Source organism: Ovis aries, chromosome 17 (assembly GCF_016772045.2).
Source record: "Ovis aries strain OAR_USU_Benz2616 breed Rambouillet chromosome 17, ARS-UI_Ramb_v3.0, whole genome shotgun sequence".
Taxonomy (NCBI): Eukaryota; Metazoa; Chordata; class Mammalia; order Artiodactyla; family Bovidae; genus Ovis; species Ovis aries.
The window spans coordinates 16,729,761-16,747,390 of record NC_056070.1 but is presented as its reverse complement, the minus strand read 5'-3'; the positions used below and the strand labels follow the sequence as shown (position 1 = coordinate 16,747,390).

The 17,630-nt window shown below is 45.4% G+C and overlaps 1 protein-coding gene and 1 pseudogene across 4 annotated transcripts in view; both read right to left on the bottom strand.

Annotated features, from left to right (window-relative positions):
- The window catches only part of LOC132658068 (regulator of nonsense transcripts 3B-like), a 136,804-nt pseudogene extending 121,707 nt beyond the window's left edge, over positions 1-15,097 (bottom strand).
- RNF150 (ring finger protein 150) overlaps positions 1-16,570 on the bottom strand; it is a 286,972-nt gene extending 270,402 nt beyond the window's left edge. For all 4 annotated transcript variants that reach the window (XM_060400648.1, XM_060400650.1, XM_042234321.2 and 1 more), the window contains exon 1: positions 15,433-16,570. In XM_060400648.1, the coding sequence (XP_060256631.1) occupies positions 15,433-15,922 (490 nt within the window). In that variant the 5' untranslated portion in view covers positions 15,923-16,570. The remainder of the gene's footprint in view (positions 1-15,432) is intronic.
- Positions 16,571-17,630: the final 1,060 nt, after the last annotated feature.

Here is a 17,630-nt window from a genome sequence, read left to right as displayed (position 1 = left end):
GGAATCATTCAAGACACTGGAGCTCATTCCCACAGGAAGGGGGCTGGGTGCACACGGCACCTTCCCCCAGGAAGCTCACAGTCTAGCAGGAAAGACAGCCAGGTAACAGAATTAACCTCAGTGAGGTGGACATGATCACTGCATTTAGGAAAGGAAGAAAGAATAAAGTAAGGATATGCACTTTTTGTAGAAATAAAGTCAAACGGATAAAGATAGTATCATTTCATTGTTTCAGAGCTAAAAAGTAAAGTATGCAAATACACAAGAGATTAAATTCATCCGACAGCCACTGTCAACTGCTTCAATAAACAACTGCTTTAACTGATGCTTGTTATCCCGATTTCAGAGACAACTTGAACTTTCTCTCCTGGTTCTCTCATTGCCCAAAAGGCCACAACTTTTCATATCTCACTGGTTATTTCCTATTCATAGAGATAGATTCATCATAAACTATACAGGTAAGATTTACAGTCAACCTCTAAGATTCCCTTCCAAGTAATACTTGGGTCCCCTGGAAGTTATCAAGTCTACCAGATGTTCACCTTCCAGTAAAAACATCAGGTGGCACTGTGTCCAGGTACTTCTCTAAGATTTCTGTGTTTGATCAACTGCTGACTCTCAAGCTGACATTTCTAATCCACTATCTTTAAAAATCCCACCTTGCAGAACCTCCAAAGCAAAGTTCCTCAGAACAGAGATGCGTTTGCTTACAGGAATGGGGGTGAGAAGGCATTCAGGACTTAGAAAAACTGGCAGAGTAACAGGAAGAGATCTCAGGACATAATGACTGTCAAGGATCAAGTTCAGGTTAGACAGCAGATGAATTCCTCAGCACAGGTCTGGCAGGACAAGAATCACTTTGCTGCGCACAAGAGAAGAAACGAAGTGTGTAATCCCTTAAATTAAATCTTGCCTTCAACATAAGACAAATAAAGAGTGTGGAACATAAAGTCATCACTTCATCTCCTAAGTGAGCGATGCACCTGAGAACTGTGGACGGGTTCATGCTGTACATTCACTTATCCATTCACACTTTCAATAGGTATTTACTAGATGCCTTTTATGTGCCAGGCTCTAGGAACACAGCTGTTGATAAAGACAAGAACCTGGCCACCGTGGAGCTTATATTTTCACAGGCATGACAGTCATCAAGTAAATTATTGAAAGAAATAATAAAATAATTTCAAGTAGTGGTAGAAAGCTAGGAAGAAAAATAAGGGAGGATAAGACAAGAGAGTAAGGAGCAGATTAAGTTTTTTTAATATAGCCAGGGAAAACATGAAGGGGCAACTGAGCAAAGTCAGGACTGCTATGGAGGGGTGAGTCAGGTAAACATCTGGGAGAAAGATGCAAAAGTTAAGAGTGGCGACTGGTAACTTTCCCTGCCCATGTGAGTAATAAGACTCCATGATTTTATAATTGTACTCCATAGGAAGATATTTTCCTGAGTACAGGTGACAAAAAAGCAAACTGAATTTTTAAAAAGGAGTTGGTTAAACAAAGGAGAAAAGGGTAAATGTGCAGCAGACATTCCTATTTGGGAGTCATTCTCACATATTACAAAATGCATAAAGAGATGCCTGCTGTGTGAATAATAAATCTATCCAAAAGTTGGTGGGGGAAAGAGGGTCCCAAAGGCCCTGAGGGTGGGGCAAGCTTGCCGGAGTAGGAACGGGAGCTAGACAGTGGCTGGAGGTGACACAGCAGCTCAAGCAGAGATGATGGTGGCCGGGACTTGGTGGGTGATAATAAAGCTGGTAAGATGTAGTCTGATTCTGAATATGTTTCTTTTGAAACATAAGCAGACTGAATATGCATCCAATGCTCAGAGCTGCCCCTCTGCTGCACCATGCATTGTAAGAGTTCACAACAGCTCTGATGGGGACACGTGAGGCTCACTTCACAGGGTGAGGCTTAGGTTAATCATGTGGCTCCTGTGTTTCTGGGCTCTCTCTGCCCAACACGACCACAGAGTCTTAGCGGCTCCTTTACCACTGTGCTCAGTTTAGAATGGTGCAATCTCACTCTTACCAGCTCAATGACATCAAACCTCTATCTTGAGCCATATGTTGCTTTATGTCTCGCAGGCAGTTGGTTCAGGTCAATTGGGTACCAGAATCACCTTTTTCACCATCACCCTATACTATCCCCAAAACTTTGATGAGCAAACTGGGGTCCTCCCTACTTGGGGAAAATATCCTGGTATTGCTAACTCTTTGGCCAGGGGCCTACCTCCAAGATAATGAACCTTTACCACATCAACAAAATATCACCCAACTCAATTAAAATGTCTAATAATTTTGGATTCATTGTTGTATACACTTTGACTGTGTTAAAGAAGTTTGTGTACTTGCCAAGTTTGCCATTTGTTTGTCTTTGTGGTGTTCTCCAAACTCTGGTGATTTTTAGTGAGTCACTAAATCATGTCTTACAGGTAATATGTACCTGTACATACTATTAGCGATCTAAAAAATTATTTTATATTGGAGTATAGTTGATTTACAATGTTATGTTTGTGTCAGATGTTCAGCAAAATGATTCTGTTATACACATACATATATTTATTCTTTTTTAGATTCTTTTCCCATATAGGTTATTACAGAATATGGAGTTCCCTGTGCTATACAGTAGGTCCTTGTTGATTATTTTTTACATATACAGCAGTTGTGTGCTCAGCTGTTCAGTTGTGTCTGACTCTTTGCAATCCCACGGACTGTAGCTCTCCAGGCTCCTCTGTCCATGGGATTTTTCAGGCAAGAATACTGGAGCGGGCTGCCATTTCCTCCTCCAGGGGATCTTACTGACCTAGGGATTGAACCCATGTCTCCTGGGTCTCCTGCACTGACAGGCAGGTTCTTTACCACTGAGCCACCAGCGTTCATTTGTTAATCCAACATCCTAATTAATCACCCCTCCCCACCTTTCCCCTTTGGTAACCATAAATTTGTTTTTTATGTCTGTGAGCCTGTTTCTGTTACATAAATAAGCCCATGTGTATCATGTTTTTAGACTCCACATATAAGTGATATCATATGATATTTGTTTTTCTGTCTTACTTCACAACTTAGTATGATAGTCTCTAAGTCTATCCATATTGCTGCAAATGGCTGAGTAATATTCCATTGTGTGGATCAAGTGGTGGCTCAGATGGAAAGCGTCTGTCTACAATGTGGGAGACCTGGGTTCGATCCCTGGGTCGGGAAGTTCCCTGGAGAAGGAAATGGCAACCCACTCCAGTACTCTTGCCTAGAAAATCCCATGGACGGAGAAGCCTAGTGTCCATGGGGTCGCAAAGAGCTGGACACGACTGAGCGACTTCATTTTTTTTTTCTCTTCTTTGTCCATTCATTTGTTGATGGACACTTAGGTTGCTTGCATGTTTTGGCTACTGTGAACTGTGCTGCAATGAACACTGAGGTGCATTGTAACTTTTCAAATTATGGTTTTCTCTGGATACCTGCTCAGGTGTGGGATTGCTGTATCATATGGCAGCTCTATTTTTAGTTTTTTAAGGAACTTCCATAGTGGCAATTAGTAAATTTTAAAAGTCCTTCTTTCGTGTAAGGATTTTATATGGTCAAAGGAAAAAGCACTGTTTCTTTAAATACATACAGAACCATGGGATAAGAGAACCTGAGGAGGACTCTAGATTCACCCATGGTGGTGGCTGTCAACCCTGGCGGCCCATCAGAATCATCTGGAGAGTCCCCTCCAGCCACCAGACAAATTACATCAGAATCTCCACAGGTGGGACCTGGGAGTCTGTCATTTTCAAACTCCCCAGAAGATTCTAATGTGTGGCCAGGATGGAGAAGCACTGATCCAAACCAAGTTCCCCTCTGGGCCCCTCCTGCTTATCACTTTCAGATGAAAGAAAACAAGATCCAGAGAGGGGAAGTGACTTGCCAACGGTAAAGCCAATTTGAGGCAGAACCACAACTGAAAGCCAAATTTCCTAATACCCTGTTCAATTTGCACTTAGCCCCAAGACATGGAAGAACGGAAGGAACAGGGAGGGCGTCACCAACCGCAGTCCTGATGATGCTGTCACCGAGGCTTTACTTCTCTTTTAATTCCCCACCTTCTGTGTTCTGCCCTGACTGTCAGGCTAGTCCAGCTTGCAGCAGAGTGATGCAGAAAGCTGTGCCAGGGTCTTGCAACAGCACCAGTGTTCATTCTGACAGATTCAGCTGACAGATACTCTTTCGTCTTCAAAGGAGAGCCATTCTAGGGAGCGAGCATGTAACTGAAGACATCACTAGACAGGCTTTAAAAAAATGCTCCATGTCTTCACATGAATAGCCTTTGACTTACTAGTGCCACATTCAGGCACTTGATCTAAGAGAATCATGAATGTCCACCCATTTTTAGGCACATAAAGATGTCTAGAGCAGCACTGTTTAGGTAGGGGCAAAGTAGAAACATCAAGGAAGTTTCAACATGTGCCTTTAAATTTTAAAAAGCTATAAAAACACATGTAATATATTCCCAGTTTGGTAAAGGGAAATATGTAACCACAAAGTGAAAAAACACTAGCGTTGAGTGAGTAGCTGAGTTATTGATGGTTATCTTCCTTTTTTTTTTAATGTCCTATATTTCCAAAATTTTCAACAAGGCATATGTCTTTCATTTTAAAATATATACATATACACATGGATATTAAAGCTGTTGCTGTTGGTAAGTCGCTTCAGTCATGTCTGACTCTGTGTGACCCCATAGACGGCAGCCCACCAGGCTCCCCTGTCCCTGGGATTCTAGAGGCAAGAACACTGGAGTGGGTTGCCATTTCCTTCTCCAATGCATGAAAGTGAAAAGTGAAAGTGAAGTCACTAAGTCGCATCCGACCCTCAGCGACCCCATGGACTGCAGCCTACCAGGCTTCTCCATCCATGGGATTTTCGAGGCAAGAGTACTGGAGTGGGGTGCCATTGCCTTCTCCGGATATTAAAGCTACAGGACAATAAACATATCCACAGAACTGTATTTGGTTACAACATTTTTGTATACCCTGATCCTTTTGCTTGTTACTAGTGTGTCTTTTTTCTCCTGAGATGAAGGGCATGAACCCGGCACTCACTTCATGTCATATTCTACAAGATGACTCAATCATTTTAACAGGGGACTCAAATTAGAATCCCCCTGACCTCATTTAAACAAGTTAAAAGCTAAGAAGAAAAAATTTTAGTGTCATAGAATATTTTTTCATGAAATGAGAGCAGCATGTTACGAGAGTCCATCTTTCCAGCCTGATTTAACAGATCTTAAGATTTACTGAGCACTTTCCATGCACCAGGGATCACGCTAGGCTTTGGAACTTTACCATGAGCAAAAAGCATCTAAAAGCCCTCCTTCTTGTGGCCCTTACATTCTGGAGGGAGAAGACATGCTAAGGATAAGTAAAATGAAGCAGGGAGAAGAGCAGCATGTGCTGGGGGGAGAGAGGGGGGATGCTGCCATTCCAAACTGAGCAGCTAGGGAGTGCCTTGGTGATGAGGTCATGGAGAAGGGGCCTTAGAGACGCAGCCAGCGCTGCTTATCTGGGAGGAAGAACATTTCACACACCTTGGTAAATAAAGGAGGAAACGCTTTACTAAACAGAGGGGAAAACATCTTTTCTTTTCCACCATTCTTTGGGTCACTTGGAATTACATGTAGGTATAATCAGTTCATGGCTACAGAATGGTCAGATGAATAGCTTCTGAAGAAAATGAGGATCAGGGAAAATACTTATGGGAGAAAAACGGCATTTGCACACTGACAAGACCTCTGAAAAATCTCAAATCCGCCTTTTCAACAGTGCTTACTGGCAGATTGTGTGTGCTAAAAAAAAAGTTATGATGGAGAGATACCAGGCTGAATTGGTTAAGAAAGACAGTATTTCCTGGATCTTGCCTAATATATATGCTCATTATATAGTTTTGCCTGGACATGAACTAGCCACACATTTAATTCAAAAACACTTCTTTTTCAAATCTCTATCATGAAATATGGGACTTCCCTGATGGCCCAGAAGGTAAAGAATCCACCAGCAATGTAGGAGACACAGGAGAAGTAGGAAAAGATGTTCCTACCTCAAATACAGAAAAGCGTAACAATCCAATATATAAGCTTTAATTTTATGGCAAATGATTCTTATTTCTACTGAAAATGATTTTCTAAATACTGCTATATCATGGAATAGATAAGGCTTTTAAAAAAATGATAGCAGTAGAAATAAATTTATAAACAATGCTTTTGAGGCAGTAAAAGAAATTTAATTTTCATCTCATATAGAAAAATAAAAGAACTAGATCAAATCACAATCATTAATATTTTTATTTCACTCTATAAAGCACACTTATCCTATCATGAGTTAAATGGCCAAGTGATTAACCTCTCAAAGTTTAAAATAAAAGATTATAGTGCACCTATAGACAAGGTTTCCATTTAATAGAACCACTGTTATTGCAGCTTAGTGGAAGAACAATCAAACAGCACAGGCAGCTTTATTTCTCTGGTTTTATATTACCCACAAAACCCTCCAGAGCTGACATAAAATGAAAGTCAAATTCTATTCAGATTAATTCAAATTTAGCAACTCAATTTACATGATAAAATACACAGAATTTCAGCATCATTTCAGTCACTCAGTAGTAAGTGAAGGTCCTCCTTTGAGTATATACAAAGTGAAGTATCTCTTCAGAGGATAAACTGAAGACTTTCAGGGGCTATCAAAATATTAAGTTCTTTATACACCAAGTTTCATGTCCAAAAGACTCCAACAATTATGGTCAAGAGCTTCTTTTTCAAAAGCTGAGACTGGTTTCTAAACACATTTGCATTGCATCACAAGCATAATCATTCCTCTCTAAGAAACTAGAAGAATGAGTTATAAAGCGCGAGGCTCTTTATGAACCTTTCCAAATTTCACAGTCATAAAATTCCTTCCGTTTTGAGAAGCCAGGGGATTTTTAAGAATAGAAGCATCAGGAGAGATACAGACAGGATTCTTACTAAAGATTAAAAGGTAAAGGCAGGATTTTATGATCTGAAGTCAGTAAACAAACCATACAGTTTCTTGAAATGCCCAGACCATATTAAGTTACATTGCCAGTAATGTTATTTAACACTGACACTAAATTATGGCTTTTAGTAAGAGAGTCTGGAATTTCTGGCTATTCACTATCCACCTGCTAGCAGAGAGACAGGTGAAGAAGTACAGTTGAGCACCAAATAAAGACAAAAATACTAAGTAGGGCGGGTGAGATTCTTTTGGCCTGGGAGATTAAGACCAGGCATAAATGGTAACTTTTCCATACGTAGCTTAAGAGGGAAATGAAATGGAAACTGAGGCTGTTAAGAAGTTTAAATTTAGAAATGATAGAGCATCAGGGGCTCTCAGGCTTGGGAAAACCCTTTGGTCATCCCCCATTGGAACTCAGGGCATAAATCCTGTGTTCAGTTCCCACCTGAAGGCAAGAGGAGGTTTCACCTCCCAAGAAAACCTCTTCCATCTCTCAACAGCTCTAACTTTATAAACTGCTTTTTCTCCTTTGCTTAACCAAGTCTGTGTTCTATAACTTCTCCTCACTAGTCTTGGTCTGTCTCCATAAAGCTGAGGCTCCAAATACATAAGCCTCAGGGCTGAGGCATGGGGCAAATAGGAGCAGAGCAGGCCCAGAGCCAGGACATCCACAGTGATGGGGCCTTGGGCCAGATAACGGGCACACTGTTCATCTAAACGGCCAGTCACTTCTCTGCCCAGACATGGGGCCCTGTCATCAGATCTCATGAGGAGTCAGAAATGTGATTTTTAGTAAAAGTATCCTGTTTTTTTTAATGTATAAGGAATAAACTGTGGTGTTTAAATAGCTCTTGACACGCAACTAATCCAAACTTCTCTATTTATAAGTGAGAAACCTGAGGCCCTGGATTGAAAGTGACGGATCAAAGCCAAATGGTTAATCAGAGGCTGCCCTGGAGGAGGGCAGCCCCAACACAAAATCCCATCTCTCCCGTCATAAAAATGCAGTCTGCAAGGCCATGGGTATTGGGCTGGTAGATGTGCTGGAGTATTCAGAAATGAGAATCAGCTTTAGATCACTTCCTGTCTCCACTATGAAGTCACCACTGTCCACAGCTAGTTTGCAGGGTTTGAGCAACAGCTACAAGCACAGACTCAGGAGACAGACTGCTCAGGTTTGTAAGCCTGGCTCCATCACTTACTACCTGCAGAGTCAAGTCACTTCCTCTGTCTAAACCTCAGTTTCCTGATCGGTGAAAGACAGCTGAGAACAGTACCTATAGCTCAGCGTGATTGTGGGAATTAAATGAACTGATACACAAAGTGCTTACAACATGCCTGACACAGAGTAAGAAGCACACAGGCAGTATTATTACTCCCCAGAGAGAGGGCTACCATATGCTGGAGAGGGGTAAACGTATTACTTGCAGGAAAATGTAGAGCAAAACGACACAAATATATCCTAAAAATAAAAGTTCTGCAATAAATTCAAGCAGCTAATTACTTCACAGAGGCTGTAAAGGATGGCTTCCACACTTACAGTAAATGCAGCATGGACCCACACAATAAAATCTTAGCACCCACCTACACAGCAAAGAGCCTCAATAAATCTCCTACATTTTCTCCTCCAGCCTTGGAGAAGGCCCTAGAATACATGAGATATACCCCACTCTGGGCTCCTCCTCACCGAAAGCTGAGCTTGTATTTTGGATGGTTACTGCATCTATCTCCTCCCTCCCTCCATCTCTAGGTTATTACTAGGAATCCAGTTTCTCAACAGTTCTTCCTAGATGACTGGATGCTTAGTTTTCTCCTTTCCCCTTTAACTGTGTACTAGCAAAAGACAAAAACATAGCAAACACACTCTTCAAAAAAGTTAAAAAGGAAATGCATGATTTCTCCAACATTGTAACTTGGACACTCACTGCCTCCACACACTTACAGATGTACCATATAAATACAATGTTCACCATATAAATATATACAAACTCTACATAGGTACATCTCATATTTCTCTGTTGAGGCTTCAATTTAAGTCATGAGAAAGCACAATTACAGGAGGAAAATTCTCAAATGTTCACGCACCATCAACGGGAGCTGGGACACCCGGTCTCAAGTCATAGAAACCACAGAGAGAAATTGGCATGACAGCTCTGACATCTAAAGCAGAAGAGGGTGAATAAAGAGCTCTTTACTAAGGCTTCCAGGGCCACTGTGAGCCCCTGGGGGTCTGGGAACCCAGAGTGGTTCCTGTCACCATTCACAATGCCTATAAGGGTACACATATTGACAGCTCCTGCCAGCTACAGACACAAGCACTGTACACCTATGAATTCATTTAATTTCCATAACCACCACCTGAGGTTCCCCCATTTCACAAATGAGGAAACTGAGTTCTTGAGAGGCTAATTTGCTCAAAGATCCACAGTGAGAAAATAGCAGAGCCAGGACACAAACTTAAGGGGCTGCTGAGAGGCTGCATTCCTACTTACCACTTCCCAAAAGAGCCTCTGGGCTTCCCTGCTAGCTCAGATGGTAAAGAATCTGCTTACAGTGTAGGAGACCTAGGTTTGATCCCCGGGGTTGGGAAGATCCCTTGGAGAAGGAAATGGAAAACTACTCCAGTGTTCTTGCCTGGAGAATCCCATGGACAGAGGAGCCCGGTGGGCTAACAGTTCATGGGGTCGCAAAGAGTCGGATACGACTGAGTGACTCTCACTCAATACAGCCTCTCGAAATTGCTGATACCACTTCCCTCAGAGTATACTTCAAGTTTCACAGGCAGCTGAGCAGCTCCGAGGAGATCATTTGGGCCTGGCTCCCTTTTCCTGAACCTGGCAGAGTAACTGGAGCTCTCTGATGGAGGCTGCACTCCTACACAGCTTTTCACTCAAGCCCTCCTATTGCTCTCTCACAAAGCAAACATGGGGAGGAGCTCTTAAGCACTGAAGCTGCAGGTCCTCATATTCTTTGAGAGGGGCCATAGAGAGTCTTCCCTTCCCAACTGAAAGAGGTAGAGCTCTTTTTATTTACTAACCTCCTTTCTTCTTTTGGGGCTTCCCTGGTGGCTCAGACAGTAAAGCGTCTGCCTGCAATGCAGGAAACCCAGGTTCAGTCTCTGGGTCAGGAAGATCCCCTGGAGAAGGAAATGGCAATCCACTCCAGCACTCTTGCCTGGAAAATCCCATGGACGGAGGAGCCTGATAGACTACAGTCCATGGGTTCGCAAACAACTGAGCGACTTCACTTTCTTCTTTAAGACAAACCACAGTTGGGCCGAAGAAAACAAATAATGGTGAGCAAGGGGGAAAGGAGCAAAATGAAAAGTAGAGAAATAATCGCTTAGTTTCTAAGTCTTGTCTGACTCTTTGCAACCCCATGGACTGTTGCCAGGCTCTCCTCTGACCATGAGATTTTCCAGGCAAGAATACTGGAGTGGGTTGCCATTTCCTCCTCCAGGAGATCTTTCCAACCCAGGGATCAAACTCACATCTCCTACTACAATATTGTAAGCAGATTCTTCACCTCTGAGCCACCAGGGAAAGAATTAAGATGATGTTAAAAAGTAACTTTGGGGCTTCTCAGGTGGCTCAGTGGTAAAGAATTCACCTACCAATGCAGGAAGTGCAAGAGCCGTAGGTTCAATCTTTGGTCAGGAAGATCTTCTGGAGGAGGAATGGCAACCCACTCCAGTATTCCTGCCTGGAAAATCTCATGGATAGAGAAGCCTGGTGGGTTACAGTCCATGGGATCACAAAGAGTCAGGCATGACTGAGTGAGTGAACACACATGCAAAAAAGTAACTGCCAGTCATCAGGGATAGCGTATTAGATATACTAGACAGCATATGCAAAAGCAGAGACGTTCCTCTGCCAACAAAGGTCCGTCTAGTCAAGGCTATGGTTTTCCAGTGGTCATGTATGGATGTGAGAATTGGACTGTGAAGAAAGCTGAGCACCGAAGAACTGATGCTTTTGAACTGTGGTGTTGGAGAAGACTCTTGAGAGTCCCTTGGACTGCAAGGAGATCCAACCAGTCCATTCTAAAGGAGATCGGTCCTGGGTGTTCTTCGGCAGGAATGATGCTAAAGCTGAAACTCCAGTACTTTGGCCACCTCATGCAAAGAGTTGACTCACTGGAAAAGACTCTGATGCTGGGAGGGATTGGGGGCAAGAGGAGAAGGGGACAACAGAGGATGAGATGGCTGGATGGCATCACTGACTCGATGGACATGAGTTTGAGTGAACTCCAGGAGTTGGTGATGGACAGGGAGGCCTGGCGTGCTACGATTCATGGGGTCGCAAAGAGTCGGACATGACTGAGCGACTGAACTGAGTCATCAGGGACATGCAAAGGAAAATGGCAATGAAGACACTACTTCACGACCACCAGGATGGGCAAAATCAAAGAGAATGACAAGCGTTGATGAGGATGGACAGAAACTAGAACACTCCTACACTGCTGGTGGAAATGTGAGATGGTGTTTCTTTGGAAAACAATCTTACAGCTCCTCCAAAGGTTAAACCAGACAATTGCCATATGACCCAGAGGTTTCACTTCTGGATATGTACCCAAAGAAACGTCCACACACAAACTTCTACATGACTCTTCACAGCAGCATTGTGTATAATAACCAAAAAAGTACAAAGAAACTACGCGTCCATTATTTGATGAATTTTTAAAACGTGGTTCAGTTCAGTTCAGTTCAGTCGCTCAGTCGTGTCCGACTCTTTGCAACCCCATGAATCTCAGCACGCCAGGCCTCCCTGTCCATTACCAATTCCCAGAGTTCACTCAAACTCACGTCCATTAAAACATGGTATATACATACAAAGAAATGTTATTTGGCAACAAAAAAGCAGTGTAGTACTGATACAAGCCACAACACTGACAGATTTTGAAAACAGTAAGCTAAGTGAAAGAAGTCAGTTACAGAAAAACCATATTACTTGATTCCACTCACATGAAATGTCCAGAACAGGCACATGGGGACAGAAAGGAAAGGACTGGGGGACTGGAGAGTAAAATGAGGAGGAAAAGCCAATGGACGCGGGGTTTCCTTTTGGAATCAGTTGTGAGGGTTCTACAACTCTGTCCATAGAGTAAAAGCCATTAAGCCGGCCACAGGGGTGAGGAGGAAGAGTGAATTGGGAGAGTACGATGGACATATGCACATGAGCCTGTGTGAAATAGATAGCTAGTAAGAACCTGCGGTCCAGCTCAGGGAGGGGCTCTGTGATGACCTAGAGGGGCGGGATCGGAGGGTAGGCGGAGGCTCAAGAGGGAGTGGATCTATGTATACTTACGGCTGATTCACTTTGTTGTGCAGCAGGAACTAATACAACATTGTAAAGCAACTATTCCCCAATTTTATATATATATAGAGAGAGAGAAAGAGAGAGAGAGTGAATCCTGTGATACATAAACTCTCTTTCAAGAAACCAGTAATATTTTACAGAGATTTTAAAAACTGATTACAAACTAAAGCTACCAATCTATCCCAGGAGAATCTGGGTCTTTGTGAATGAGAAAACCATAACTGCAGAAGTGTCAGAAACCCCAAATCATAAGCCAGTAAAGAAAAATCAGAAAGGTAGGCTCTATGGAAAGGGAAAAGGAGAATGACTTCCATTAACTGAATTTCAAGACAGTGGGTGTGACAGTGTCATATCACCCCAAACTCACAGATATTACATGATGGGTTGTGTAACACTAAATTCAGACTTTCTCCTCACCTGAAAGCGATCAGTGCCAAAAATAAAGGATCTGGAGGAGAGGTGAGAATTTTTTAAAAATGTAATGGCTGATGTTCACCTTTTGGATACTGAAGCAAAAAGTTCAGGAATGTAAGGAACGCCTGATATATTACATCCCATGTTCACAAAATAAGAATATCTGATCTAAAACATAAACCTAAGATACGTTTCCTAAGATACAACTGAGTCAGAATTCTGAATTCAACTAGAGAAAGTAAAGCCTTCAGGTTCTCGAGCTAAGTGTCAGAGCAGCACAGGTTCAGGTTCAGGCAGAAGAAGTTAAAAGTGAAAGGTTCGCCAAGCTACCAGGTCATAGATCTCCTTATAATGAGACTTTAGCAGCCATCAATGCAACCGCTGACTAAAGTGAATCCAGTCCCTTAATGTGGCAATACATCAAATGATAATATGGAATTCTCGTGGCTATTAGCAGTGACAATGTTAATGCATTTTTGGAAACAAACAGCTAATAGAGAATTTCCTTGACATTTTTTAGTCTAAATTTCAAACTATTACCAAGGCCTTTATTTATTCCCACTACATCTTAGTCAAGCATCATTTTGTGTGGAAAATCCGCTCACTGCTTCCTATAAAAACAGATGAGCCATTAATTGATCCAGTGTGTTGGCAGTTCTTTTTAGACAGAAACAAATGATGCCTCTTAACTTTGTGTTTGAAGCTGAAGAATCTGATTTCATGCACATGCAAAAAAAGAGCCATATTTAAAGGATCCTGCAAAGGCGACTAACAATCTTCTTGAGGTAAAGAACAAAACCAAAAACCCATCTTTCATGCTCTCCTCATTGAGGTTTAGATATTAAATATGTTTCCAAAGATCTTTTACATGATTTAACATGCTCTTCCACAGTCCTCCAAATCCTCGACTATCATAAAGTTTACACAGGGCTCTTATGATTCAAGGTCAGAGTATAATCTTTTTCACCTACAAAACTGTTGAGCTCAATAAAGTATATCCTCAGTGCTCTATACTAACTTTTTAAAGAAGTTAACTGCCCCCTCCTCCCTTTCATTCATTCATGCATTGCATTATTTTTTACCCTGAGTTAGAAGTACTGTGTCCAACTCTGTGCAGACCCATAGACAGCAGCCAACCAGGCTCCCCCATCCCTGGGATTCTCCAGGCAAGAACACTGGAGTGGGTTGCCATTTCTTTCTCCAATGCATGAAAGGGAAAAGTGAAAGTGAAGTTGCTCAGTCGTATCAGACCCTCAGCGACCCCATGGACTGCAGCCTTCCATGCTCCTCCATCCATGGAATTTTCCAGGCAAGAGTACTGGAGTGGGATGCCATTGCCTTCTCCGGACCCTTCCCCACCCCACCTGTTTGCAGCAGGGTTAAATTCTATGTCTGTAACAGCTAATGCTGACCACGAGGGGCAAACCCACTGTATATTTCCCTAATAGGTGACAGGAGCGGAATGAAAACTTGTCCCCAAAGAATGCATCCCTCCTCCAATGTGGCCAAAGCCTGCTACTCCATTTCAGAAGCATAACTGTTTAATTTCTTTAAAAGTCAGATTTTAATAATGTCTTTGATCCGGTGACTCCAGTAAGAAAATGAATCTGCCACTTCCACTCCCTGCTACTCCCTCCCCGATGCCACAGCCTCAAACCCAGCTTCTGGCAAAGAGGGGGCAAGGTTCTAGAGGCACACAGAAACAAGAAGTAACCCAGAACTCAAGGGGGCGAACCTGCTAAAATGAGCTGCTTTTGCTAACAAACCTGGAGAGGACTTTGCTGTTCCTACCAAGGAAGCACTGTTATGTCAGGCACACGGAGAAACAGTGCGTCTTAGGGCAGTCATGGATTTCCAGTCTGGGCACCCTGCAATCTTTACGAAAACCTTATTATTTCTACCGTGAAATCTCTTCGCCCTAAAGGAAACCTTCAGCATACTTAACCTCCCAGGCGGGTGGCAAGGATTGCAATACTAGAAAAGCAGGCATAACTTTATGGCCACTATGCTCTTGTTGGCTTGTGAAGGATTCTTGATCATTTACCATCGTGCCTGCCTGTCAGCCTGTCCGGATGACAGCTTGGCAGAGCACAGGATTTTCAGTATTATTTATGACGTGCGTCAACCCAGCGGGTGGCGCGGGGTGGGGGTGGGGGTGGGTGGACTCTTAATCTCCCACGAAGAGCTGAAACCCTGAAACCCGACTTGAGCAAGTTGGCGGTGGCGAGCGCCAGCATCAGTAATCCTACCTCGCTCCTGATACAGAAACGCCGGCATCAGGAGTATACCTGATGCACACATAGAAGATCAGATCTCCGGGTCCCAAACAGATGCGAGGCCACTCACTAGACCAGAGCAACATCCGAGCCCTGCCCACCCCTCCTCCCCCCTCACACCCCACCTTCCAGATCCTCCCCGGAAAAGTTAGGCCCCCTCGGCCAACCCCTGTCCGAGTGGCTCTGTGTTAAGTGGAACGCACTCCCTGGTCCCCCACAATGGAGTGAGTCCTCTCTTCTTTGCAAATCCCACGAAGTGACGCAGAGCGAAACTTAGTAGGTCTAGGCAACAGAGACGCGTCTTTAGCAAAGCACAGACTTCCCAGAAAGGAGCGAGGAGGCAGGCGCTGGATCCGTCTCGGCGCCTCCACCCGCCCTGGGCTCCCCGCCCCCGCCCCGAGCCCGCCCGGAGCCCGCTTACCTGCGTGGGGCATGGTGATGGTCTCGTTGGTGTTGGAGCCCACGTTGAAGATGACCACGGCGGAGGCGTTCTGCAGGAACGCATTCCGGATCTTATCCCTGTAGGTGCAGTTGCCCTTGGGGATGAGGGCTATCCAGTTCTTGCCGTGGGCCGGGGCGGCGAACTTGGTGTTGGGGTCGCAGGCCAGACGGTCGTGGGCCGAGCTGGCCATGACCACCTCCCCGCGGGCGTCCTGCTTGGGCGAGTGCTCCCCGTAGCGCCCGCACTCGCTCTTCTCGGTGTGCAGCTCGGTGGCGGTGGTGCCGCCGCCCGGCGCCCCGGCCCCGGAGTCCGGCGCGGGCTCGGCGTAGGTGATGTTCACGAAGGCTGTGTACCATTCCTCCTTCTCGGCCACGGTGAAGTCCAGGCAGACCAGATGCACGAAACAAAAGGAAAGCAGCCATGTTGAGAGAGCCAGGCTGCGGCACGCTTGGATGAGAGACATTGCCATCTTTATCCGCCGGGGCCCCCTCCCCGCCCCCCGCGCGCTCCCCCGCGCGCCGTCCCTCCTCCCCAGCCCCGGCCAACCCCGGGCCGGCCGCTCGTCGTTGTCCTCCTCCTCCTGCTCCTGCTCACTCCCGGGCCCGGGGGGCCGCGGCCGGGACGCGCAGCCGCCGCGGAGACAGGATTCGGAGCGAGCGGATGGCGCCGGCCCCTTCCCCTTTCAGCCGGAGCGTGGCGGTTGCATCTCGCTTCGCGGGCGCCGGAGGGGCGCGGGCGGAGGGGGCGCTCAGGGTTTGCGGCGGAGTCCGGCTGCCAAGCGTCCTGCTCCTTCGCCCCGCTTCTCCTTCTGGCATAGGGGTGGCAGGGGGCCCGGCAGTGTGCGGGGTGGTGCCCCGGCGCCCTGCAGCCCAGGCGGGGACGGGCGCGGCTGCTCGGAGCCCGGGGTGCCGGCGAGGTGTCCCGGTCGCCGTCGCCGAGCGCTGGGGCGAGCGGGTCCGGCAGCGGGCGCGGCGGCCGCCACTGCTGTGCGCCGGGTCCCTCGGGCTGTCGGCACTCGGCTCCTCGCTGGCTGCGCCCAGCACACACTTGCGGCGGGAGGGGCCGGCTCGGGGGTACCGGGAGCAAGCCGGCAGAGAGAAGACTACGCGGTCAGTGTGTGTGTGCGTGTGCGTGTGTCTGTGTATGTTTGTGTGTGTGTCTACTGTGTGCGTGCAAGGAGGAGCTTAGTGTGATGTCAAAGAGTCTAGGCTTCTCTTGCCACGCTTCCCCGGCTCTCTCTTTATGGGCAGCAGCGACCCCTGCCGGGTCTCAAATTCCACCTAGTCTGCTACTTGGTCCAGGTGGAGGCGAAGGGAGGAAGCGACCCCTAGACCAGGAGGACAGGAACAACTTCCTGCATCTTAAATGTAGAGACGTGTGCGTGTGTGTGTGTGTGTGTGTGTGATAAACTTTTCAGTTTGCAGAAGGAACTGCAGCGAACTCCCTAATTACCCATCCTAGGGCCAACGGGTAACTTTAGTTGGTAGCCAGGTCCTTCCAACACCATGCCTCGAATGTCTAGGGCGGCGATAAACAAATTTGAACGTACAGCCGTGTCACACCGAGGCGGAGGCGGAGGCGGAGGCGGAGTAGCGGGTATTTAGAATTCAGATTGATGGGCCCTGCTGCAGTTTCTCATTCGGTACATCTGGGGTGAGTTCCATATTATGTTTTTCTAACAAGTTGCCAGGTCGTGTTGATGCTGCTGGTCTAGGGACCACCCCATCAGCATGCGTCTACACGTGGGCTTCTTTCTCACTGTCTTACTATCTTTCTGTCTTTCTTACTGTCTTACTATCGCAAACGCGATATATGTTTTCCTATAGAATGAGTGTTCTCTAACTCCGTAAGAAAATTAATTGGGTGAGCTATTTCTTTACTGTTCCCCCCCCCTCCAGTTGTCATGACAGGTAACAGAATACTTACAGCATCAGTAGGCAAGATACGTTGGTTTGGGGGGATTGTTTCTAGAGTATTGCCCAGCTGTGCATAGAGATCACGACTAGTTAGCAGAGAGTAAGCCACTCTGGAGTTGTGTTCTTAAAACTTCGATACAGCACAATTCCTTACCAAGTAAATGTTTGAGTGGTTAGCTTTTCACACCCACAGTTTCCCTGGCTTCAGATACCTGTCAAGTCTCAAAAATAATTTGTGTGATGGTTCTTAATCACCCACAT